The following is a 27,038-nucleotide window of genomic DNA, read 5'->3' on the forward strand; positions in this document are numbered from 1 at the left end:
AGTTTAATCCCCATGTAGGTGTCACTTACAGACTTGTTTCTTGGAGGTTCTGAGGGCAATGAAGGGGTGGTTGTGTTGTAGAGGAGGGAAGGCCAGCTGAGATATAAGCTGGGTCAGGATAACTGAGGTCTTGGCTACACTTACAAGTTGCAGCGCTGGGAGTTACAGCGCTGGTCATGCAGCTGTGTAGGGCCAGCGCTGGAGTGTAGCCACACTGACAACTACCAGCGCTGTATTGAGAGGTGCATTGTGGGCAGCTATCCCACAGAGCACCTCGTCCCATTTTGGCGCTGAGTATTGTGGGAAGGGGAAGGAAGCGTGTGGCTCATTCCGCTTCCTGTGCCAACGCCTCGTGGTGCATCGCTTCACATCCCAGCATTCACAGTCTTTCCGGCCACGTTTGGCGCCATTGTGAGTCTCTTTCTGTTTTACTCTCTGTCTGTGAATCGCGATTTCTGTTGGAAATGGAGCCCGAGCTGCTGAGGACTGTGATGATGAGTGTCGTCAGCACCACACGTTTGGCAGTTGAGCTATTCCTTCAGCTCCAAAGTGACAGTGAGGAGTCCGACGATGATATCGAGTCGCCTGCCGCGTGTGACACTACAGTGCTTGTGGCATTCACGGAAATGCTCAGCACCATTGAACGCCGCTTTTGGGCTCGGAAAACAAGCACTGAGTGGTGGGATCACATTGTCATGGAAGTCTGGGATGACGAGCAGTGGCTACAGAACTTTCGTATGAGAAAAGCCACTTTCATGGGACTGTGTGCTGAGCTCGCCCCCACCCTGCGGCGCAAGGACACAAGATTGAGAGCTGCCCTGACGGTGGAAAAGCGGGTGGCTATTGCAATCTGGAAGCTGGCAACTCCAGACAGCTACCGGTCGGTCGGGAACCAGTTTGGAGTGGGAAAGTCGACCGTTGGAATCGTGTTGATGCAAGTTTGCAGGGCCATTAATCGCATCCTGCTAAGAAGGACCGTGACTCTGGGGAACGTGCAGGACATTGTGGATGGCTTTGCACAAATGGGTTTCCCTAACTGTGGAGGGGCGATAGATGGGACGCATATTCTTATTCTGGCACCCCCCCACCTAGCATCAGAGTACGTTAATCGGAAGGGGTATTTCTCTATGGTTCTCCAGGCGCTTGTGGATCACCGTGGGCGTTTCATTGACATTTACACAGGCTGGCCTGGAAAGGTGCATGATGCACGCATCTTTCGGAACAGTGGCCTGTTCAGGAAGATGCAGGCAGGGACTTATTTCCCAGACAGGAAGATCACAGTAGGGGATGTCGAAATGCCCATTGTGATCCTTGGAGACCCCGCTTACCCGTTACTGCCTTGGCTCATGAAACCGTATACAGGGAAGCTTGACAGGAGCAAGGACCGGTTCAACTACAGGCTGAGCCGGTGCCGAATGACTGTGGAGTGTGCTTTTGGGCGTTTAAAAGCCCGCTGGCGGTCCTTGTATGGGAAGCTAGACTTGGGGGAAAGCAGCATCCCCGCGGTTATATCCGCATGCTGTACCCTCCATAATATTTGTGAAGGGAAGGGTGAAACATTCAGTCAGGCATGGACCACTGAGGTTCAAGTCCTGGAGGCTGAATTTGCACAGCCAAGGAGCAGGGCTATTAGAGAAGCCCAGCACAGGGCTACAAGGATTAGGGATGCCTTGAGGGAAGAATTTGAGGCTGAAAGCCAACAGTAATGTTTGCTGCCTTGCATGGGAGTGAAGTGCAGTGGTTACACTGTTAGGATTCTATTATCCCTAACATGATTTCCAGTGACTGTTTCTTTACTGGGATAAGGTATCTTTCACTATGCAATAATAAAGACTGTTTTCAAAGCCAAGATTTATTTTATTGAATAGAAAAATACTTCATTGACAGACACACAACATTTCAGGAACCTAGGGCAGGGGGGTGGGTGGGTGAACTGTGCAGTCACAAGTTTGCATGTGTCCTGTCTGCAGTGCTGTGCAATGGCTGCTGCACTTCAGGGTGCATATACTGCATGGTGATGGGGGTTGAGTGCAGAGGGTAAGGGTCGTAGTTCTCAGGGCTGGTTGGTGAACGTACAGGTGTTGGAGGCAGCTGGTGGTGGTAAGAACCTGGATGCTGGGGAAGGGGGTTTGGAGATAACATTGGGGCAGAAGAGAATAAAATTTGGGACGGGGGGGCTGTGGGGCAGCACGGGACTGCTCTGCCTGCATAGCTACGAGTGCCTGGAGAGAGTCCGCTTGGCGCGCCAGGATGCCTAGCAGCTGGTCTGTGCTTTTCCTCTTTGCCACAGCGTTTCTCCGGCGGATCCTGCTGTCCCTCTGGCGGATCCTGCTTTCCCTTTCTCTCCACTCCTGCAGCTGTTTACTCTCTCGAGCAGAGTGAGCAATAACTGTTTTCAGCATGTCTTCCCTGGTTTTTCGAGGCTTTTTCCTCAGATTCTGTAGTCTCTGTGCTGTGGTAGATCTGGGCAGTCCAGCAGTCAAGGTCACTTCTTGAAGGCAAAAATGGCAACATTTAACAGGGTAGCATTGTTAATTATCTCATCCAAACAATAATTCCCACACACTGAAGGAGTTTTCAGTGTTCACTTTAGCATTCTTTTCCCATACCAAATAAGACCACACATAACACAACAGGAGACAGGAAATGGTGAGTAAGGGGTACTGAGATTGCTTCAGGGCTGTGCAGGGGTTTCTGTGCGTTGGGGACAGCAAACAGCTGCATGGGGGATCTGCACTAAACAGTCTCCCAACATTTTCCACAGGAGTTACTCCTGGAAGATATCTCCCTGCTGCGGGTCACTAGGGAAGAGCGGGAAGGTCTACAGCAATGCGGATTCTGCCCTGGCCCCTATGCAGCTTGCCTGTGTTCAGCAATGGTCCCCCCACCCCTCGCGGCACAGTGGCGCGGACGCGTTAGCCTGACTGGGACAAGGACCACAGTGGCTCTCCCTATAAACCTGCGCAGGCACATTGCCCACGCTCTGGCTGAAACTTTTGAGGAGATTACTGCAGCCGATTACCGCGACGTGATAGACCACATCAATGCGCTATTCCACATCTAGGCAGGCATGAATGCAGCCCTAACCCCCCTCCTCTCCCGAAACATTTCCACCCTGAAAATAAAAGACGCTTACCGGTAACTTGCTCCTCTGTTTGTCCTTCAGCAACTGCTGGCTGCTGCGATTGGCTTCCTTCCTCCTGGCTTGAGAAGAGGAGCTGGCTGCATGCCTCCAGGGACTCTGGGGTGTCTTCCCCCATCCCAGTAGCTTCACTCGCGGTTTCCACCCCCCCCCCCGCCGCCGCCTCCTCCTCCTCCTCCTGCTCCTATCCCCCACTCTGCTCAGAAGTGTCCATCGTGGTCCTCGGATTGGCAGTGGGGTCACCCCCAAGTATCGCGTCCATCTCCCTGTAAAAACGGCAGGTCGTGGGGGCAGCGCCGGATCGGCGATTCCCCTCGCGGGCTTTGTAATAGGCACTCCGCAGCTCCTTTACTTTCACCCTGCATTGCAGCGCGTCCCTATCGTGGCCCCTATCCAGCATGGACCTTGATACCTGCTCAAAGATATCATAATTCCTACGGCTGGAGCGCAGCTGGGACTGCACAGCTTCCTCCCCCCAAACACTAATGAGGTCCAGCAACTCGCCATTACTCCATGCTGGGGCTCGTTTGCCACGTGGAGGCATGGTCACCTGGAAAGATTACCTGATTGCACTCCACACCTGGCTGCAGCAAACAGGAAGGGGATTTTTTAAATTCCCGGGGCACTTAAAGGGCGGGGTCACCTGAGGCCAGAGCAGTAGAGTGCATACTGATGAGCAAAGTGGCTGAACAGGAATTCTGGGATATCTCCTTATTCCCTGGAGGCCAATTAAAGCGCTGGTGAGTGTCCACACCTGATGAGCAGCGCTGGATCACCAGCGCTGCATTCCTTATACCCCAACCCGAATGGGTGCACAGCCAGCGCTGCAGCCAGGGAGTTGCAGCGCTGGATGTGCCTTGCAAGTGTGGACGGAGAATAATTGCAGCGCTGGAAAGCCTCCACCAGTGCTGCAACTTGTAAGTGTAGCCAAGCCCTGAGAGAAGCAAATTGCAACTTGTTCCTTTTTTCCTGCCAGTAACTAATCACTATCACTTGTCCTGATCTCCAAAAGAATAAGCTGCCTTTCCCTGCTGCCCCCCACCCCACTCGTACTAGAAAGAAGCATGGAACAGCAGCACAAAGTAGCACCAGATGCATGGGCAGCCCAGAATTGTTTGGTGTGGGTGGGCTGACAAGTGAGTGAAGGTACTCTTGGAATGTGAGCCCTCTGTCTACACTGCGGGTTGGCAAGACGGAGCCATGAAGTGAGTAAATCTTTTTTTTGGACAAGGGGATGGGAAAGAGGGATGGTCCAGAAATGGAGAAGGAGCTCATGTTGAAGGCAAGGGGCTCTGTCCTCCAACAAGGGGTAACAGATTCTGCAGAATGCAAAGCAATATTACTAAGCTTGACTATGTTTTTGATCTTTTATAATCAGGTTCAGTATTATTTTATTGGGCTGCTGTGATTGTGTGCTGTAGGCCAGTGCTACCAAATCGGTGGATGTTGTAATTTAAAAAATACTGTTAAGTAATTCAAGGTGTTCTGGTGATATATGTGTTTTTAGGAGGCAATTAGAATTGTTTAAGGAATTTTGATACATATGATTAAACAGTAGCTTTCCTTCATAGTTTGCTATGCATTTTTGGCGTCTGGTTTTGTGATGCTCTTCCTAACAGATTTTTGCAATTTCTACCCACTATCTAAATTATGCTTCTCATCATTTCTCTTCTTTATTCCAGCCCTGATGATATTGGCTCCTGTTGGTATATCCTGCTGTCTGGTTCAGTATTCATCAAAGAGTCTATGTTTCTTCCAAGGAGCAGGTATGTCTATTTAAATATCTGTATATTTTAAAGGAACACCATGAAATGGAATGCTAGTCAGTTTTTTAAAAAGTAGTCAGGTTATACCTTTAGTATTTCTTGTCATTTTTTGCAGTTATACAATCTTATTTTCTCATCTTTCGAAGTATCTCTCTTCAGTTTGAGTGAAAGATCCACACAGGGGGAAATTGACTATACATCAAAGTGCTGTTAAATGCACAAAAATAAACAAGTTGGAAAACAGAAAAAAATGTTTGGTGGTGCACTCAAAGGCCGCAACTGGAATTGGTAGACCTATTATTCTAGGCATATGTGGAACAGATACAAAGGTGCAGTCCTTGTGTTGAAGAGCTTACAGTCTAACAAGAAAAGTGGCATAGAAAGGATGTGTAACATTGTTTTAGATTGAACTGACACTTATTAAACATTTTGTGTCCATTTAAGGAACAGACTTAGAAACATTTTGAATTGATACATAGTTGAAATCTGTATTTATTTATTCTGGTAGCACCATAGTCACTGTGCCAAACAAAGGGAAAGTCACTGTCCCTATCACTAAGAGTTTATGGCCTGAGAGTCAAAAATAGGAGAAGGGGTACAGCAAAAATGTAGCAGTTACCAAAGACGTTGGTTAAAGTATAGGTTAGATTTAAATATAACAATTTTAAATTTTAGTTTGGGATTGTAAAAATTAAAGTTTACTTGCAGCAACCGGCATTGAAAGATTACTTTCTCAGTACTGAAGGGAGGACTTCCACTGTATTACTTATCATACATATTGTACTTTCCTAGGGACCCTGATAAGATCAGAATCAGAGTGAAACTGACATGCTACTAGTCAGCATTTGCGGGAATGGAACAGCAAAGTGAACACTGTGTGTTTTAAAAAAAAAAAAGGGGGGGGGCGGCACTTGAACAGGCTTTTGGGAAGGGAGAGAAACAGAAGGGAAGGTATACAGAAGAAAATGTAGGTAGAAGGGAAATCCACAGACATGGAGGGAAGATGTTGACTAAAGAGGGAATGGTCCTGTGCCATGGTCCAACTATAGTGTATAACAAGGTCATAGTACTGGCAAGTTACAGAAAACACACTCTTCTGCAGTGGTGTGAAGATATGTCAACCTATTATTGACTTCTGTCTGGAGATGCAGCAAAGAATCCTGTGGCACCTTATAGACTAACAGACGTTTTGCAGCATGAGCTTTCATGGGTGAATACCCACTTCTTCGGATGCAAGTAGTGGAAATTTCCAGGGACAGGTATATATAAGCAAGCAAGAAGCAAGCTAGAGATAACGAGGTTAGATCAATCAGGGAGGATGAGGCCCTGTTCTAGCAGTTGAGGGGTGAAAACCAAGGGAGGAGAAACTGGTTCTGTAGTTGGCAAGCCATTCACAGTCTTTATTTAATCCTGAGCTGATGGTGTCAAATTTGCAGATGAACTGGAGCTCAGCACTTTCTCTTTGAAGTCTGGTCCTAAAGTTTTTTTGTCTGGAGATGCAACATTGACTAGCAACCAAAAGCCACTTCTGACCCTCACCCTGGGGGAGATTAATCATTATGTTGTTCTTTTGGGGTGGCTAGGGAAAGACAATAGCCCCACCAACTTCTCCATTCTCCTTTAAAAATAAAAGGAAGTGGAATATCAAGTTTTAAATTAGAAACTGCCTCTTATGCTTGGAACAAGACTACCTCTATTTTGCCCCTTGAAATTCTGCTCCATTTCACTTCTTTTATGAAACAATTTTTCTTCACTGGAAGCTCTTAACAATAATCCAATAGAGATGTTTAAAAAGGAGCATTGCCACTGTTTTGAGATTTACCTTTATTTAGTCATCTGGTGTATTGTCTAAACCTCATTGTCTGTAAAACTGACTGTAATCTCCTTGGGGCAGAGATTACTCATGCTGTATAAACACAGACATGCTGATGGTACTGGGTACCTGAAATACAGATGAGAAGGAGGTGGAAATGAGGGAAAATGGCAGCAATAAGGGCCTGAGGAACATAAACACACACAATCCAAATGGTGGTGGTAGGGAAAAAGTGCCAAAACAAGGTGAATAGGAGAGACGGAAACTACAGTAACCCATTAAGCACCTACAACTCTCACTTGGAGTAGACCATTATGGCTATAACTTCTTTAAAAGGGGAAGCATGGTAATTTAGGGGTCCCTCCTGTATTATGAGGGGTAAACACTGTCCCCAACGATGACATCTAAGAGAGAGTCCCATAAGTGTCTTCATTGCAGCTGCAAGTGGCAGAAGTCAGTCCAGCTGTTGAACAGAGAAGCTTTTCAGACCAACAAATAATTTGGAATTTCGGAGCTTATGTTTCCCTACAGTTGGTAGGAACTGGGGGCCAAGATTAAGCACCTCTCACTACAAAATGCTGCAGTAATTAGGGGCAGAGCAGGATAGCCACCACTGCTCAACCCCTCTGATTTTTCCTTCAGAAAGGAATTTAGTTTACACCTGATACAATTGCTGATCTCTCAGACGTCATACTACTCCTGTGTTAATTGAATATAGAAAATTTATTTTAATGTGCAGTTGGATTTATTTGAGTGCATATATATATCCAAATATAGAGTAGAAATCTAGAGAACTACAGACTCTGGGTGAAATGCAAAGTCAGTGGGGCTATTTAAGATTTGTGATTTTAATATGTATGGTTTTTAATGTAAATGAATTAGAATTGTCATTGTGTTCAGCATGTGCACTTCCGCTTTCCCTTTGGGGTGTCCTAATTCTTTTACTAGCAAAATCTTGGCTGAGTTGTCATTCTTAATCTTATTCAGTTTCTAGGATTTGAAAAACATTTGATCAATTTTTATTTCTATCTTCTGAATTGTGACTTGTAGGCTGAGGAAAGGATTTTAAAAATCATTGAATATTCAACTTTGAATTAAAAGATTTTCATGCGGCCGAGAACTTTCAAATGTGTATCACAATGGGGGAGGGAGGAAAAGGATTTAATGTATATTAATTAGTTTAACTGTGTGTTCAGACAAGGTCTGTCTTCTTCTCAGATAATGTTTTCCTACTATTTGTCCTTCATTAAGTTCATAATGCTTATTTTGTGACATCACAATATTTCCATGGTAACACTGATGTCATGAAATAAACACATGACTTCTCTGCAAAATCAGGCAGAAGCTGGGTTGTTTGAATCAATGCCTTTATCAAAATAGAAATATCTGCAATAATATTGGTCAATTTTTTTTCTATAAATGTATTCCATGTTTGTGGTACTGTAAATTTTCCCCCTTTTTATAAAACTTAAATTATTTAGTGCACCTGAAGGGCTTTCTTTCTCAACCTTGTTCTGATGAGTGTAGCTGACTTCTAGTATGCTGTATTCTCAGCTGCAGTTTTTAGTTAGTTGATCAAGTTGGGAATTTTGTTGTTGTTGCTATTTACTTTCTAAACTACTTTCCAGATGTTTGTACAGACGATTAATGCATTTTTAAAAAATTCACTGAAGATTGCCATAAAATAAGTCTCTTATTAGAATACTTGAAACAGCCATAAAAAGAACCCTGTTGTGTGACTGCAGCTTGAATAGTTTCCAAGGTCACCTGCTGTTTTTGAAGTCTGTAGACAGATGACCATCATCTGCAGTAGATTTTCAAAAACAATACATAGACTTATATAGCACTTCATCTGCAGATTTCAGAGTTTTACAACATTTCAGATTAACTACTAGTGTAATTGTAAAACCAAAAGAACATTAAATGATTAATGAAAATGAAAGGCAGCTTGTATAAAATTTGACACACAAGAAACTCCTTTTTTTTTTTTTTTAAAACACAATGTAGATTTAACTCGGGGAACTTACTTCCACACTATATTAAAGCCAAAAGCTTAGTAGGATTCAAAATGGGATAAAAATAGGCATTTTCATTAGATAGGACTTTTAAAAAGAGAAATAAATTCATATTTTTCAGGGCATCAGTCAGTTTTTTGAGTGTGTCCACACAGCAGAGCAGTGCAAGCCAACTCAAGCTATTTTGAACTCAGCTAGTGTGAGTAACAGCGCAGCACGGGCTAATGAGCAGAATACTTACCCAGGGTCCAGGTTGACCTTGTACCATATATGCTGAAGCCCCTTCTGTGCTGTTTTCGCTGCTGGATTCAAACTAGCATGGGGTGGATATACCATAAAGGACATGGATTATGAAGAATCCCCAATCTGGTTATTTCAAATTGTCCACTTCATTTTTTCTAGGACCTTCCTTGAAAAGTGCTGGCCACTATCAGAGATAATCTACCAGACTTGGTGTCCACTGCTCTGATCTGATCTGGCAATTCAATCATGTTTTAAAGGTTATAGGAATGTGTAAATGGATGCAGTGGTGTCCTCCTGGGTCTGTAGGGCCTGAAATAATAGCTGAGTGGTGTGAACTGCCCTTTTCATCTTAATGGGATATTGACTGAACTTTGAAGACAAAAACTTAAATTTCAACACTATTCCACTGTTGATCATTTTATCCTGTAATCCTAAATTGCCTTACATGCCTCTTCAGAGGATCAAGGCCCCAAATGTCTCATATCTAGTTGCTAAAATTCTCCTCCTCTTCTCTCAACAATTTCTACAATGCAGCTATGTTGTCAGTCCAAAAACCTGAGGCATATCAAATGCTGAAAATATGGTTGAATTTTAAAATTTCAAAATTAATATGAAAATAAATGTTTGTTGTACTGCTCTTACCATCTGTTTTCACATTTAATTTGTTAGAAAACCCATTTTTTAATTCAATGACATTGTCACTGAATGGAATTCAGTCTTCTGCATTAAAGATTCCAGGGAAGGGTGACCAGGTGTCCAGTTTTTGACTGGATGTTCCAGTTGAAAAGGGATCCTGGCGGCTCCAGTCAGCACCGTCTGGTTGGCAGCGCTGTGCAGCTCCCTGCTAGCCTCCATGCTGTGTGGCTCCCGGGAAGCATTCTGCATGTCCCCCCTTTGGCTTCTACATGTAGGGGTAGTCAGGGGACTCTGCATGCTGCCGCTGCCCCCACCCCAAGCACTGCCCCCACAGCCCTGATTGGCTGGGAACAGTGGCCAAAGGGAGCTATGGGGGCAGTGCCTGCGGATGGGGCAGCAGCATGCTAGTGCACAGAGCTGCATGGCCATGCCTTTGTGTGGGAGCTGGAGGGGGGACGTGCCGGCTGCTTCCAGGACCTCTCCCCAACCCCCTGCCCCAGCCCTGATCTGACAAAAGTTTTACCGACAAAAAGCACTGATGTGGACAGCGCTTTGTCAGTGGGAAATGCTCTCCCGCCAACAAAGCTAGCGCCCCTCATTGGAGGTGGTTTTATTTTGTTGGCAGAAGAGAGCTCTCCTGCCGACAAGGAGTGGCTATGCTGCGTACCTTACAGCTGAACATCTGTGCCGCTGTAAGGTGCGCAGTGTAGACATAGCCGTCCTTACCTCCAGGTTAAAAACACATCTTTAGTTAGACCTATCCTGAAGACCAGGATAGGTCTAACTTAGAATAAAAAGATGTGTTGTGTGTGTCATTCCTAGATTTAAATTTTTTTTTAAAGCAGTGAAGATATGGCATCAGTCAAATAAACAGTGGGGAAAGGCAGAGCTGCTCCAAATCCAATCTACGCATGAATAGCACCTGAATGGCAGGTTAACAACAGAGTCCCTGGTTTCTCCCAGAGGTCAATTAAATTGCTGGCCTAGAAATTTAAAGTTATTTTGGAATTTAGCATGGCAGAAATCAGTATGCTTTGTTTTGGAATTTATGTCTATCATGCTCTAGTGGTCTCTGGTTATAGCAGGGCATAAGTAAATTTGTTGTTGATTATATGCCAGGATTTGACCTTGGGATTCATAAGAGATCAGACACTCCAAATGCCCATAGTTATTTACTACTGCATTATCAAAGAATAATGAATAAATTAATAGAAATTGATAAAAAGCAGTTGTCTGGGAGTTGCTGAGGTCATCAAGCTGGTATGTGGAAGCACTGCCTATATGACACATGCAGCACATATCTACAAGCAGAAGAGATGGTTGAGTCACCCAAGTAGGAAATTAAACATCAAAAAGAATGTTGTTCCTCTATGCATTCAGGCTTAGAAAGAAAAAAACACGGGGAAAATGGGAAGAGAATGCATTTGTGTAGATAGCAGTAGCAGCAGCATTGCTGCTGCTTGAAAGCTAATGAAGACCAGTGCAGGTTACACCACTTTAATTTCTAAAGTCATAAACAAGGGATATCTGTAATTTTTCTTGTTAATATTCTACTGAGGGAGACTCAGAAGTTACTGTCTGCTACAGCAGTGTAATAAGGAGCAGTAAGGAGCCATATAACAAGCAGAAAAATTGTTTGTAGATAAGTATCTAGCTGTTTTGGATATGAAGTGGTGAGCATGAAATGCTCAATATATACTTTAATCTTTTTTGGCTAATTTTTATTATGAATATGTGAATGGCCTGAGAAAGCTAAGGAAGGAAGATACTAACTAGACTTACTCTTAGAATACTTCAAAATGCAGAATAATAATAAAAAATGTAACTTGGAGGAATGAGAGGGAGAATCTAGTTATCTTAATCCCCCGTATTGTATTTTGGTATACACAGCTCTTAATAATATGTATTGTAGATTGCATGTTTTGATCAGCAACTGTTAAAAAATACTTACCAGTAGTTTCACGGCACTAATTTTCAAGTACACACTGCTTGTGAAAATCTAGCGTTAGGGCTTCAGAGAATGGTAGTTAAGCTTTTGTACATCAAATTTCTGGATTCTAGTTAAAAGTTAATTGGAATAATTACAAATATCTGTTTATATCACATTTTTAGTTTGATAATTTAGAACAATTTTAATAAACATCTACAACAAAAGTATATATGGAATGACTATAAATAAAATCAATTAAAAAGATGTATATTTTTCTTCACTATGTTTTTTTTAAGGTAGTGTCTTTTCACTCTAAATAATAGGTGTAATAAGGTGCGTTTACAATGTTTTTTAAACGCTACTTACAAATATTCTAGAGAATGCTGTTTATGCACCTGCTGATACTGTGTTGCTGTTTGTTCTTTTTATGAACCATTCGTTGTTATGTATCCTTCATTCCAATGGCACTTTTAATTAAAGTTCACAAATGCACTATGATTTCAGAAAAAATTAAAAACAAATCTGTTGAGGGGATATGTTCATCTTTCTATAATTATCAATATAGTAGAAGTGGGCTTTTTGGAACGATTTAGGGAGTTAACCCTATTTTTTATAATGTGTATCTATTGGAATAATGTTAGTACAATGTTCTTAGTATTTCTAGTTAGTGGAGCTTTTCTCAACTTTGTGTTGCTTGTGATGAATACGCTTACATTCCAGTGCTGAGAAATAATGTTCCTTAGGGGAGTTAGACTGATGTGAAAAATGGAATGTGGAGGCCCTTGGCAAGGGAACAGTATTGAATACAGGAGAGACTTCTGTGATCAGCTACTGTCTTCTTTCCTGACAACCCTAAAAAGTGTATGTACCAACATATCTCAGAATTTGACTAAATGGACAGAGGCGCATTTGGAGAAACCTGCTTTGTCCTGCCACATTCATGAAGCTTGTAAATAGCATGTAGCAAATGAAGGCGAGTTGTCCTGTCTGCCCACGTTTTTGACTGGTCTGCACATCTGAGTTTTCTTAAAAAATTAATTAGTTGTGTCTGATAATTGCAGGTCTTGTGGTTAACTAGGAAAGATGTGTGAAATTCTTTTTGTGGGATCACATAGTCTTGAGGGAACAGAGATATAAAATTTTGTAGAAAACTATAATTTTGTCTTTCATTTCCAGTGTTTGGTTGGAAGATTTTAAGAGCTAATATTTGATGTTCTTGCATTAATATTTATTGTTATAATAAGAAATTTATCATGGAGGTTTGACTAAATTTCCACAATGTTTTCTAAAGACTTATTTAGAAAAAGTTTATGCATACAGAAAGTTAGCTTTCATTTGAAACATATAACTTTGGAAATAGCATGGCCAAAACTTGTTTAGAGAGCAATTAATATTGTGTCATTTTAATTTGTTGTTGTTTTTTTCCCTTTAAGAATATCTCTTTTACACATCACTATATTTAACTGGTATTTGATTGTAAACTAGGTGCCTGTAGCTAATACAAGATTTTGCTGATAAGGGCCTTTTTGGTCTCTAAAACTGTTAAAAATATTTAAATAACTGGGGTGAAATTCTCACACCCATTCTAGCCTCTTCATGCTGGGAAAAAGAGCTTGAGCAGTATAAAGGGGCTGTCAGGAGGAGTTCCCCCAGCACAGAGCAGTGGTCGCCAAACTTTTTCTGTCATGTTCCCCCCCTTACCCTTAATGGAATCTGACCCTCTCCTCCTGGGAGCCACAGCCAAGAGCAGGAGCTGGTGGTGCTCCCTCCTCCCCCCCCCGGGGGGGCTGCTCTGGGCCCCACAACACCCCCCTAGGGAGGTGTGCCCACAGTTTGGGGACCATTGACCTAGAGGAAGACAGCTGGAAGGCTGCCCCTCCAAGTATCTACAAGCCCCTCTGTTGACAGTAGCACTGTGTTCATCAGCGGCATGTAGCATGCAGTGTGCTAGGGATTATAGGTGGGTCTGCCCTATGGTTGCTGTAATTTAGGCCCCCACAGCAGTTACGATGAGGATTTCTTGAGTCTCTGGGGCAGCCCAGGGTTGGGAGAACGTAAAGGTGGCTTAATACTGTCTTAGACTTGCCTTTCCTTAGGCTGTGAGTCTGTTTTCTATTGAGCGTACTTGAAAATGAGTTATTTTAGGAACAAAAAGTTTTTATACATCATGGGTAGGAAGAGATGCTTTTTAGCTTTTAATCACTTCAGTCCGTGTTACGTGTTGTCACGTGTGTGAATGATACAGTATAACCAAATGCAAAGTAGTATTATATAAAAGTCTCTACAGCAGGAATTGAAAGAACTGTGTGTTTCAGTTTTAAACAAAAGAATACTGTTTGGGTCTCTGGCTCCCTAGCAACAGCAGAGGATGAAACTCCATCTACCAGCAGCCTTATCATTCCATGTTGGGAGGAGAGAGAGAATAAATGAGTGTTGAATCTCTAGTCTGTAAGAGCTAATATCTAATTTTCCCCTTAATTTTCTCCAGCAAACCAAAGGACTGCAGAAGACAGGTATCTAGTGATAGACCCGCTGGCAAAGGGGTTAACCTGCTGGATACCTGTGTTCTGTTAAAATTAGACCTGCCTGGTGATTAGGGTCTCTTGTGGAGGGTTTTTTTCCTAGCGTTTTACATAAGGCTTCATTAGGTATTATAATCAGCTCAAGGGAGCACCGATTATGAGATCAAGTATCAGAGGGGTAGCCGTGTTAGTCTGGTTCTGTAGAAGCAGCAAAGAATCCTGTGGCACCTTATAGACTAACAGATGCATCCGAAGAAGTGGGTATTCACCCACGAAAGCTCATGCTGCAAAACGTCTGTTAGTCTATAAGGTGCCACAGGATTCTTTGCTCCGATTATGAGAGTTGCCTCTATTGCTTGATAGTGTATATGAATAATGGTATTGTTTAGGCTGAATTTTTAAAGTCCTATTCACTAATGTTCAATTAAGACAAGCTTGTTTAGGTCTTTTCCAATTTCTTTGATTATGATTAATTTTCCAAGGTGCAATATATCTGTCTTCTGCCATTCCCTCCTCTGTGTGAAACTCCTTGTTGGAGACTGCTGGATCAGGGCATGGGAGTCAGGAGATTTGAATTCTGTTCTTGTCAATGTCACAGCAAGTCAGTGGTTATAGTCAAGACACTTAATCTTCTTTTTGCCATCGTTTACCCATCTCTTGCATACAGTACTTCATGGAGACAATGTAAAGCATGTTTCAGGCTTACAAAGTACTTTGAGGTCTTTAGATGAAAGATTATGATTGCTCAGAGCTCCAGTATGAAACTGGAAAAAAGCCTGTTGAGAGTCTTTGGGTTAAGTTTAGAGGCGAGAGCAACAATGGTGATGTCATGATGGGCCTTTGCTATAGACCACCAGACCAGGAGGATGAGGTAGGCAAGGCTTTCTTCACACAATTAACAGAAGTTTCCAGATCACGGGTCCTGGTTCTCATGGAGGACTTCAATCACCCTGACATCTGCTGGGAGAGCAATACAGCAGTGCACAAACAATCCAGGAAGTTTCTGGAGAGTGTTGGGGACAAGTTCCTGGTGCAAGTGCTGGAGGAACCGACTTGGGGCCATGCATCTCTTGACCTGCTGCTCACAAACAGAAGAATTGGTAGGGGAAGTAGAAGTGGGTGGCAACCTGGGCAGCAGTGACCATGAGATGGTTGAGTTCAGTATCCTGACAAAAGGAAGAAAGGAGAGCAGCAGAATACGGATCCTGTACTTCAGAAAAGCAGACTTTGACTTCCTTGGGGAACTGATGGGCAGGATCTCCTGAGCGGCTAATATGAGGGGGAAAGGAGTCCAGGAGAGCTGACTGTATTTTAAAGTCTTATTGTGGGTGCACGGACAAACCATCCCAGTGTACAGAAAGAAGCTAAGCTGGTCACCTGCCACATTTGCTATCAACAGAGAAATCTTCAGTGAGCTTAATCACAAAAAGGAAGCTTACAAGAAGTGGAAATTTTGACAGATGACTAGAGAAGAGTATAAAAATATTGCTCATACAAGCAGAGGTGTAATCAGGAAGGCCAAAGTACAATTGGAGTTGCAGCTAGCAAGGGATGTGAAGGGTAACAAGAAGGGTTTCTACAGGTATGTCACCAACAAGAAGATGGTCAGGGAAAGTGTAGGACCCTTACTGAATGGAGGAGGCAACCTAGTGACAGACGATGTGGAAAAAGCTCAAGTACTCAGAGCTTTTTTTTGCCTTGGCCTTCACAGACAAGGTCAGCCCCAAGACGGCTGCACTGAGCAGCACAGTATGGGGAGGAGGTGAGCAGCCGTCAGTGGTGAAAGAACAGGTTAAGGACTATTTAGAAAAGCTGAACATGCACAAGTCATTGGGGCCAGATGCAATGCATCTGAGGGTGCCGAGGGAGTTGCCTGATGTGATTGCAGAGCCATTGGCCATTATCTTTGAAAACTCATAGTGATTGAGGGAGGTCCCAGATGATTGGAAGAAGGCAAATATAGTGCCCATCTTTAAAAAAGGGAAGAAGGAGAATCTGGAGAACCACAGACTGGTCAGCCTCACCTCAGTTCCTGGAAAAACCATGGAGCAGGTCCTCAAGGAATCCATTTTGAAGCACTTGGAGGAGAGGAATGTGATCTGGAACAGTCAACATGGATTTACCAAGGGCAAGTCATGTCTGACCAACCTATGATGAGATAACTGGCTCTGTGGATATGGGGAAAGCGGTGGATGTGATATATCTTGACTTTAGCAAAGCTTTTGATACAGTCTCCCACAGTATTCTTGCCAGCAAGTTTAAAATGTCCATTGGATGAATGGACTGTAAGGTGGACAGAAAGCTAGCTAGATCATCGGGCTTAATGGGTAGTGATCAATGGCTTGATTCTATTTGGCAGCCGGTATCAAGCGGAGTGCCCAGGGATCGGTCCTGGGGCCATTTTTCTTCAACGTCTTCATTTATGATCTGGATGGTGGGATGGATTTACACCCTCAGCAAGTTCACAGAAGACACTAAGTTGCGGGGAGAGGTAGATATGCTGGAGGGTCGGGTTAGGGTCCAGAGTGTCCTAAACAAATTGGAGGATTGGGACAAAAGAAATCTGATGAGGTTCAACAAGGACATGTGCAGAGTCCTTCACTTAGGACGGAAGAATCCCAGGTACTGCTACAAGCTGGGGACCGACTGACTAAGCAGCAGTTCTGCAGAAAAGGACCTGGGAATTACAGTGGATGAGAAGCTGGATATGAGTGAACAGTGTGCCCTTGTTGCCAAGAAGGCTAACGGCATATTGGGCTGTAGGAGCATTGCCAGCAGATTGAGAGAAGTGATTATTCCTCTGTATTCGGCACTGGTGAGTATTGCATCCAGTTTTGGGCCCCCCACTACAGAAAGGTTGTGGACAAATTGGAGAGAGTCCAGCAGAGGGCCACGAAAATGATTAGGTGGCTGGGGCACATGACTTACAAGGAGAGGCTGAGGGAATTGTTCTTATTTAGTCTGCAGAAGAGAAGAGCGAGGGGGGATTTGATAGTAGCCTTCAACTACCTGAAGGGGGGTGCCAAAGAGGATGGAGCTCAGTTGTTCTCAGTGGTGACAGATGACAGAACAAGGAGCAATGGTCTCAAGCTGCAGTGAGGGAAGTCTAGGTTGGATATTAGGAAAAACTATTTCACTAGGAGGGTTGTGTAGCACTGGAATGGGTTATCTAGGGAGATGGTGGAATCTCCATCCTTAAAGGTTTTTAAGGTCCAGGTTGACAAAACCCTGGCTGGGATGATTTAGTTGGTGTTGGTCCTGCTTTTAGCAGGGGGTTGGACTAGATGCCCTCCGGAGAACTTTTCCAACCCTAATCTTCTATGATTGTATGTAGGGCTGTCAAGCGATTAAAAAAATAAGTTGTGCTGTTAAACAGTGATAGAATACCATTTATTTAAATATTTTTGGATGTTTTCTAAATTTTCAAATATATTGATTTCAGTTACAACACAGAATACAAAGTGTACAGTTCTTCCTTTATATTTATTTTTATTACAAATATTTGTACTGTAAAAAACAAAAGTAGTAGTATTTTTCAGTTCACCTCAACAAGTACTATAGTGCAATCTCTTTATCATGAAAGTTGAACTTACAAATGTAGAATTATGTACAAAAAATAACTGCATTCAAAAATAAAACAGTGTCAAACTTTAGAGCTTACAAGTCCACTCAGTCCGACATCAGCCAATTGCTCAGACAAACAAGTTTGGTTACAATTTGCAGGAGATAATGCGGCTGCTTCTTGTTTACGTCACCTGAAAGTGAGAACAGACGTTCTCATGGCACTGTTGTAGCCAGCGTCGCAAAATATTTACGTGCCAGATGCGCTATTGATTCATATGTCCCTTCCTCTTCAACCATCATTCCATAGGACATGCGTCCAAGCTGATGATGGGTTTTGCTCAATAATGATCAAAAGCAGAGCTCACTGATGCATGTTCATTTTCATCATCTGAGTCAGATGCCACCAGCAGAAGATTGATTTCCTTTTTTGATGGTTCAGGTTCTGTAGTTTCCACATTGGAGTGTTGCTCTTTTAAGACTTCTGAAAGCATGCTCCACACCTTGTTCCTCTCAGATTTTGGAAGGCACTTCAGATTCTTAAATCTTGGGTCGAGTGCTGTAGCTCTTTTTAGAAATCTCACATTGGTATCTTTGCATTTTGTCAAATCTGCAGTGAAAGTATTTTTAAAACAAATGTGCTGGATCATCACCCGAGATTGCTATAACATGAAATATGTGGCAGAATGTGGGTAAAACAGAACAGGAGACATACAATTCTCCCCCAAGGAGTTCAGTCACAAATCTAATTAACACATTATTATTTTTAACAAGCATCATCAGCATGGAAGCATGTCCTCTGGAATGGTGGCCAAAGCATGAAGGAGCATACGAGTGTTTAGCATACCTGGCATGTAAATACCTTGCAACGCTTTCTACAAAAGTGCCATGTGAATGCCTGTTCTCACTTTCAGGTGCCGTTGTAAATGAGAAGCAGGCAGCAGTATCTCCCATAAATGTAAACAAATTTGTTTGTCTTAGCGATTGGCTGAACAAGAAGTAGGACTGAGTGGACTTGTAGCCTCTAAAGTTTGACATTGTTTTTGTTTTGAGTGCAGTTATGAAACAAAAAAGAAATCTACATTTGTAAATTATACTTTCATGATAAAGAGATTGTACTATAGTACTTGTATGAGGTGAATTGAAAAAATATTTTTATTTAGCATTTTTATAGTGCAAATATTTGTAATAAAAATAATATAAAGTGAGCTTTGTACTCTTTGTATTCTGTGTTGTAATAGAAACCAATATATTTGAAAATCATCCAAAATATGTAATAAATTTCAATTGGTATTCAGTTGTTTAACAGTGCGATTAATTTTTTTAATTGCCATTAATTTTTTTGAGTTACTCATGTGAGTTAACTATGATTAATGGACAGCCATAATTCTATTATATTTAAGTGCCAGGGGTATACCCCCTGTTGCTTATAGGAATGTGAGTAATTCAGTATATTTTAACTGTATACATATTAATGATAATTCCTAAGTGCAACGGCAAAACTGTGGTAAATATACTGGCCGTCAGTTCCTAACATCCTATCCTATTATTAGTAGGATATTGTGCCTTTTAACAACTGAAATTTTTTTCACAAGTGTTGATTCAGTGCATGCTTTCTGCCTTAATGCATTGACTGCTCCCTTGTGCTGTAGTTAAAGCCCCTGCAGGTAATTCAGACTTGTGGTAAATAAGCAGGAGTGAGTTTTGGAATGTGTCGTTTTCCTGTATTTGCTTTCCTAAAACTTGAAAATTAGGCAAGAGGGTGATGTCAGGCCAAATTCAGTGGTTGAAAACTAAAAGCTCCTCTCCATAAGAGACAGCAAAAAAACTCCAGAAGAAGAGGGGCGAGAGTAGAGTGGAAAGGCAAGTATTTGTTTCATTTTCTGGTGTATTAAAAAACATTACTTCAAGGTTATGTTTAAAAACCTAGTGACAGGAACAGATTTCTAACCTAGAGTAAAAACTGTACTGTTAGAAATCAATCTTTTTGAGGTATGATAGGGAAACAAAGAGATCTTACCTTGATTGATTTTTCCAGTTAGGATACAAAGTTATATTCTTGCCACCACGTCTTGATTACAGTCAATTGATTAGGTGTTTATTTTTGTCCTGAGATTTTTTTATGTAGCTGATTTGGTTATTGGTGTGGGTGATGACAAAAAATCAAATAGTTGAGATTTTAAAGGCATTTTTTCCAAAGAATTAATGAAGTAACGGTTTAATTTTCCCTTCTCCCTTTAAAGGTAGCTGCAATTTGAATAAAATTCAAGAATGTGTGGATGAGTAAGGCAGCACACATTCTTTTAGTATTCTGTAATAGAAGAATGCTTATCTTTGCCTCTGGAAATGTGTGCATCTTATTGAGCATATTTTAGATTTTTTTTATTATTGAATCTTTAAAAAGGCTCAGTATTTTGTAAAATCATTGTCTATTGTAAAAATCTCATGTACCATTCAATATGTACATTGTTATGGTGAAAGAGCACAACTGGTATTGCTTTTCAATATTTGACTGCCTTCTTTGCAAGCTATTGAAATGCTGTTGTGCATGAATCACCATTTGGACAACAAGTGACATTTTTCATTCTTTACTAATCACCCTGCAGAGTGGTAGCGTAGTAGTAGATTCACTAGAAATACCATTAAGAATGACCCATTAAGTTCCTAGTTAGCCTCATTATGAAATTGAGAAAAATCAAGAAAGCATTTTTTTTTAAATAAAACTGTAAATGATGCATAGTAGCATTGTTGTGTAACAGATAAATAGGCACAATCTCAAAGTCTGGAATTACATTAGTAACTCTGTTTTTAAGGTTGGGACAGTAAGTTTGATTTTTGATATCTTTTTCCAAAAATGTCTTTAATCTCCATTTTCCCACTCAAATTTATGATACTCTTCTGACATGGAGAATGTTTATTGAAAATTTTGAGGTTTGTTGGTTTGTTTTGATGAGAGAAGTACAAAATTTTTTATCAAGCTTTTGAAAAAAGCCATCTTTGGGCACTACATTGCGCAAAAACCCCCAAAACAAAACAAAACGTACACCTCTACTCCGGTATAACGTGACCCGATATAACATGAATTCGGATATAATGCGGTAAAGCGCGGGGGGGGCTGCATACTCTGGTGGATCAAAGCAAGTTAGTTATAACGCGGTTTCACCTATAACACGGTAAGATTTTTTGGCTCCTGAGGACAGCGTTATATCGGGGTACAGGTGTATATATACATACATACTATGCATTTTTAACACGTAAGACAACCTCAAAAGTCTTGTCAGAGTGCACATCCTGAAAAAGGGATTCAGTATTTTGGAAAACATTGTGGCTGGATCACTTTAGTTCAAGGAAGTTGGACATCACCAGCAAAATATTTGATTTGAATATCAAGGACCAGGTGCTAGAATCTGGACAATCTCTTTCCAGTGCAGGAATGTAGGAAGTGGAGCAGATGTCCTTATCTTTCCATATCCTTTCCCATAATCCTGGGGTCAAGCAGCAGAAAGGGTAAAGAGCAGTTCTGCTTCTGGCACAAACTGGATCAATGTTATGCCAGCTTGTAAGGCCCCCAACAGCTGCTCCACTGGTCTAGGACTTGAGGATCTAATGGTGTTCCAGCCACTCCCCCTCCTATCTCAGTATCTCCTATCAGGGGCAGCATCAAGTTGACTATACCTTCTATACACTATCCAGGAATTCCCCAATGGAAGGGGTCAGTCTCCATGTTGTTCAAGCCAGCTTTCCATCCTGATAGTGTGGGTCCTAAGATCTTATACTGTCTTGTGTTAATACATGGCATTCAGTGTATCTCTTTATACTATATCTGTACTTACAGCAAAATATTTTATTGCTATCATAGGTACAGCCATTTGCAATTTTATCACATTTCAGTGTATTTAAAAAAAAATTACATCCAGCAATGTGTGAATATAATGTAACATTTTGACACCAAATGCAACTTTTAAGTCTTGTAGCATTTAGAGATCTATCTGTATGCTCCTATTCCTTTAAATGGGCAAATATTTAAACTATTTCTCATTACAGTCATACTCTGTTTTTTCTTGTAGAAAGCAATGGAGAATCAACATATGACATTATTTTAAGGAAGGATATGTGGTAAAGAGCTGAATAGCTGTGTAACCCCATCCATTAAATGTAATGTGCTACATTTAAAGATTCTTCTTATAGCTATAAGAAGAATCTTTAAATATAGCACATTACATTTAACTATAAAGGAGATATAGGTGTTAGAAAGCCTCTTTGATATTGGTGTAATTTTGTACATTGTGACTTGGTTATTTGCATATATACCAATGTAATTGTTTCACATCTACAATTATTGCTACTACTATAGCTACCATAGCGCCTAGGAGCCCTCGTTGTACTAGGTGCTGTACAAACAATTCTTCCTAAATTCTACAAATCAAAAGTGTATTGGCATTGGCCCCAGTTAATCAAAGGGGGAAAATCTGCACGAAAATTTTGCTCTGGGCATGTGTGTATTTTTTATGTCTTTTTAAGTGTCTGGGGAGTTTTTAAATACTTTCTTGAGTTGTATTACAGTTTTGATTTTGTTCTGATTGGGTGTTTTTCTTCCTCAGTTTTGGCAAGCGTTCTGCAGGAAGCTTCAGGCGTGGCTGTGAATGCATTGTTTTAGAGCCATCTGAAATGATTGTGGTAAGATTGTGGTGCCCATTTCTTTCACACAATATTTTTTCAAATTAAATTACACTTTCAAGTTCTCGTTAAGAATAAACAAAATTAGGTAGTGCTTGAAATTACTTTGAATTGTCTATACTATACTCAGTTTAAGGTAGTACTAAATTTAGTGTGTGTGGTTTTCTTTAATTCAATACCCTAGTTTGCAATCATAATACATCGCACAAAAGTTGGAAATACCATTTAATTAAATGAATGAAATAAATCTTTCAATAATGATAAACTACAAGTTTAAAAAAAGTCAATTTAAAAAATGCCTGTAAGGATAAGACAATCATATTTGAAGTAGAGATGGCAGCTATGATTATCCACGAGTATTTGTGACATGGTAATTAAGCATCTTTGTTTAAAAGTGATAAACTGAGTTTAGTTTAAGAATTATTAACAGTTGATGATTAAATTCTGTTTTATTCCAGACATGTCAGGCTTAAGAATGCAGTTTAGGGATTTTTTTACTATTATAGTTAAAATGTTGTCGGCATCACTAGTATAAAGACATATTTGTTATTTAGAACACCTGCTGTGGTCCAGTGCAGAATAGCTTTATTCCCCAGAGGGTTCTCAAATTCAACACTTCCATAAGTGTCATTGGGCACATCATCCAAACAGATATACCTTCATGACAGGAGAGATTAAATGCTTTTGCTCTCTTTCTGAAGGATGTGGTATTCACACCATAACACAGACATAATCACCATATAGCCATACACCAAATTATCCAAACACCATATTATCCGTACACCATATTATCCAAATGCAGGGCAAATCATATTCAATTGCGGAAAATAATGCCATCTGTATTTACTGGAGATGTTTTAGAAATCAGGATTAGTGAATTAGGCAGTATTGTAGAAGAAATGAGTTATTCATACCTGCAGTATATCAAAGAATCACAGGACTGGAAAGGACCTCAAGAGGTCTTCTAGTCCAGTTCCCTGCACTCAAGGGAGGACTAAGTATTAGAGCATCCCTGAGGTTATTGTCTAACCTGCTCTTAAAAACCTCCAAGGATGGAGATCCAAATGTCCTGACTTCTCGAAGCATTAAAGAATAGCATTCACACAAAGTGTAACTTTCTAACTTATTTAAAAGGCGGCTTGCCTGCAGGAGGTCCCTGGTCCCGCGGATTCGGCGGCACGCCTGCGGGAGGCCCGCCGAAGCCGCGGGACGAGCAGATCCTCCGCAGGCATGCCGCCGAAGGCAACCTGCCTGCCGCCCTCGCGGTGACCAGCAGAGCGCCCCCCGCGGCTTGCCGCCCCAAGCACGCGCTTGGTGTGCTGGTGCCTGTAGCCGCCCCTGTCCATTAGTCTTCAAGTTTTTAAAATTCTTTGCCACTTTCACTGTAAATCAGGGGTCTCAAGCTCAATTTACCTTAGGGCCAGTGCCAGTCCTCAAATCCTCCCAGTGGGCCAATAATATCACTTATGTCGCCCAGAACCTGCCCCCAAATTCTGCCCCCCCAAACTCTGCCCCCCATTTGCCTAAGGCTCTGGGAGAGAGTGTGGGTGGGGGAGGAGGTCTGGGGTAGGGGTCCAGGCTCTGGGAGGGAGTTTGGGTGCAGAAGGGGTGAGAGGTTGTGCTTTGGGAGGAGGTTTGGGTGGGGGAGGGGGCCTGTGGTGCAGGCTCTGGAATGGAGTTTGGGTGCTGGGTTCAGGCTCTGGACTGGGGTAGGGAGTGGAGTTGCAGGCTCTGGGAGGCAGTTGGGGGTGGGAGGTTGTGTGTGGGAAGTGGGAGGGGGTGCAGGCTGTTGGAGGGAGTTTAGGGGCTGGGAGGGTATGGGGAGGGGGTGCAGTCTCTGGGAGAGGGTTGGGGAGTGTGGTGCTTACCTGGGGCCCCAAGGCGGGGTGGGCCGGGGGGCCTCCGTATGCTGCTACCCCTAGGCACTGCCCCTGCAGTTTCCCATTTGATGCAGGGGCACTCGGGGTGCGGGCAGCACACGGAGGCACAGCCCCGCCCTGGGACTGCAGGGAGGAGCCGGCAGCCATGTGGAGCGAGTGCGCAGGAAGCTGCTCCGCTGCACTGCCAGTGGTGAACGGGGCCTTGGGCCATTTTAAATCACCTGGGGGACTCTCGAGGGGTGGAGGGGAAGGGAGTACATGGCAGCAGGTGGTGCCAAGGGAGAGACCTGGCCCCAACATTGCTGGAACCCCGCAGGTCACATTGGGCAGGTTCTTGGGCCACAGATGGCCCATGGGCTGGGACTTTGAGACCCTTGCTCTAAATTAATACTTTGGTTGTGTAATAGCAGTTTACCTTGTCCTCTGTCGCCATCCTGCTAATAAAACTTTGATGCATTTTATTTTAATGACGTCACAGCATAGAGGGAAGTAGAAATGAGAAATGCCTGTTCCTACCCCCGCCCTCCAATCCAAACCCCATAATTCTGCTGTGGGGAAAGTGGCAGTCAGCTCCTTTCAAGGTGTGAATCCACCCACTTTGTCTCCCTGTTCCCATTGTACCTTGTCTATGTGGCTGCAGGTTCCAGGAGCAGCTTGCTATCCACAATTCCTGCTGCTATGTTACCCATCTTTAGCTTTGGGTGGTACCAATGAATGCCTTTGGTACACAGCTCTTTGATGGGTTGGAGGAAAGGGAGGGACACAAAATGTGGGGGGCGAGGAGGAGAGGACAGAAAAAATAAGAAAAGGGGCCTAGTGGGGTGACAGGGAAAAGAGACCTGAAAAAAAAAAAAGCTGCAGCTATGGTAAGGCATGATGAGAGGGGCCTGTAGTGGGTGTTGGATGAGAGCACTTAGCTGACAATCCATCCAAAGTAGATCGTGAATAAGAGCAGCTTTGGAACCTCTTAGTTAAGCCTTTGAAGTATACTTTGGCCCAACCTTTTGGAGGACTGACTGCACTTGGAATGGAAAGAACTCAATATTCAGAGGACAACATGTGGAGCAGCTACCAAGTCATCACCACACATCTGTTGCATACCATAAGTGTCTATGGGTATGTCTACGCTGCAATTAAAAACCCGTGGCTGGCCTGTGCCAACTTGCTCAGGCAAAGCTGTTTAATTATGGTGTAGACCTTTTGGGTTTGGGTTGGAGCCTGAGTTCTAGGATCCTATGAGGTGGGAGGGTCCCAGAGTTTGGGCTGCAGCCCAAACCTGAACGTCTACACTGCAATTAACAACCCATTAGCCCAAGCCCCGTGAGCCTGAGTCACTGGCATGGGACAGCCACAGGTGTCTAATTGTGCTGTAGACATACCCTTAATAGTTTATGTTTAGTCATACTTTATACACCTGGTTAGGGTAGGACTAGTTCTTATTAAAACTTCTTGTCATGTCAGCAGAATGTAATGGTGTTTCATTTGTATAGATGGTGAAAAGAAATGTGACAAGGAAAAAAATCACCTGCATGGTGGTAGTTTGTCATCTTCTTTTCTTAACCCACCTACTTATGTCCTATTTCCCTTGGGGAATAATCTTTTTGGCCTTGGGATACAGATTGAGGAATGTGAATGGATTTAATCTGCACACAAGGACAATACTAGACAGTTTTTGCCACTTTCTGCTTCCTTCTAGATGTGGCGTAATTCTAGCATGAAATGATGATGTTTCAGTAGTAAGATGGGCACAGGGGAGAGAGATACAAAAAGCCAAATTACTACAACTTTCTTATCTTGCATGAAAGTCAGTATTCTGAATTGTAAAAACATTTTTCATAGCAATACATTACTATGTAGTAACATGACTGTGACTTTGCTGCAGCCTCCAGAACAGAGAGAGATTATTGATATTGCTGAGCGGGAAATTCCTTATTCATACACTCATCTACTAGAAATGTTCTGGGTTTTTTTCCTTTCCTATTATTACAAATAAAATTTCCTTTTATGTAAATTTAATCTTTTTCAAATTTCTCTGATGTGAAAATTCCTCTTTAAAAGTCTCAAATATTTGAAATACATAATTCAAACAGTGTTGCCTATTGAAGAGAGGCAGGATTGGAGTGGAAGGTCCCAGTATGACCCATTGAAATCTGTAGGAAAGCTACAAGTTCCTTCCCATGGGAGAGCTTCATTTGCCAGTTTATTACATAGACAAAAACATCACTGTGTAAGAATAAAAATTGAGGAAAAGGATGTTAACTTTTTTTTTTTAAATAGAGTAAGGCACTTATATAATATGTGAAAGTGTCTGCTCAATAACTCTTTTCATAGTAATACTTGTTCTTTCTCATCCCTGCGGACATTTGATTTCTTGGCACCGAGTTCATGCTTTTCATGCTTTTCACTGTTGAAAATGCAGGAAATTCATAACCAACCACGTTTTCTGAAATGGAGTTCAAAGTGCCCTTTCATAAACTAAATTTTAAACTAAAGTATGGCCCTTAAAAATTAAACTAAAGTGGGCTTGTTCAGTAGCAGTGGCACTTATACTTAAGGATTGTCTAAAATAAAAGCTAAGAGCAGACGAAAAGATAGGCTTCTGTTTTATTGCAGAATATGCAGTAGCTTTAATTTGTAGGGAAATGACCCTTCATTGTATTTATTTGATTATAGGTGGACTATATGGATGAAAATGAAGAATATTTCCAGCGTCAAGCTTCCCATAGACAATCCCGAAGGAGATTTAGGAAAATCAATCAAAAAGGAGAAAGACAAACCATTATTGATACTGTGGATCCTTATCCTGTGGGGAAGCCACCTTTACCTAGAGGTTATCATACGGTAAGTTACCTA

At 42.1% G+C, this 27,038-nt stretch overlaps 1 protein-coding gene and 1 long non-coding RNA gene across 2 annotated transcripts in view; one reads left to right on the plus strand and one right to left on the minus strand.

Moving 5' to 3' along the window:
* Nucleotides 1-27,038, plus strand: part of RAPGEF2 (Rap guanine nucleotide exchange factor 2) — a 307,928-nt gene that overhangs the window by 144,489 nt on the left and 136,401 nt on the right. The window contains exons 4-6 of the mRNA XM_045019477.1: nt 4,825-4,908; nt 22,230-22,305; nt 26,859-27,026. Of these exons, the coding sequence (XP_044875412.1) occupies nt 4,825-4,908; nt 22,230-22,305; nt 26,859-27,026 (328 nt within the window). The remainder of the gene's footprint in view (nt 1-4,824; nt 4,909-22,229; nt 22,306-26,858; nt 27,027-27,038) is intronic.
* LOC123371691 overlaps nt 1-27,038 on the minus strand; it is an 82,152-nt gene that overhangs the window by 52,048 nt on the left and 3,066 nt on the right. The window lies entirely within an intron of this gene.

This window comes from Mauremys mutica, chromosome 5, assembly GCF_020497125.1.
Source record: "Mauremys mutica isolate MM-2020 ecotype Southern chromosome 5, ASM2049712v1, whole genome shotgun sequence".
Classification (NCBI taxonomy): Eukaryota; Metazoa; Chordata; order Testudines; family Geoemydidae; genus Mauremys; species Mauremys mutica.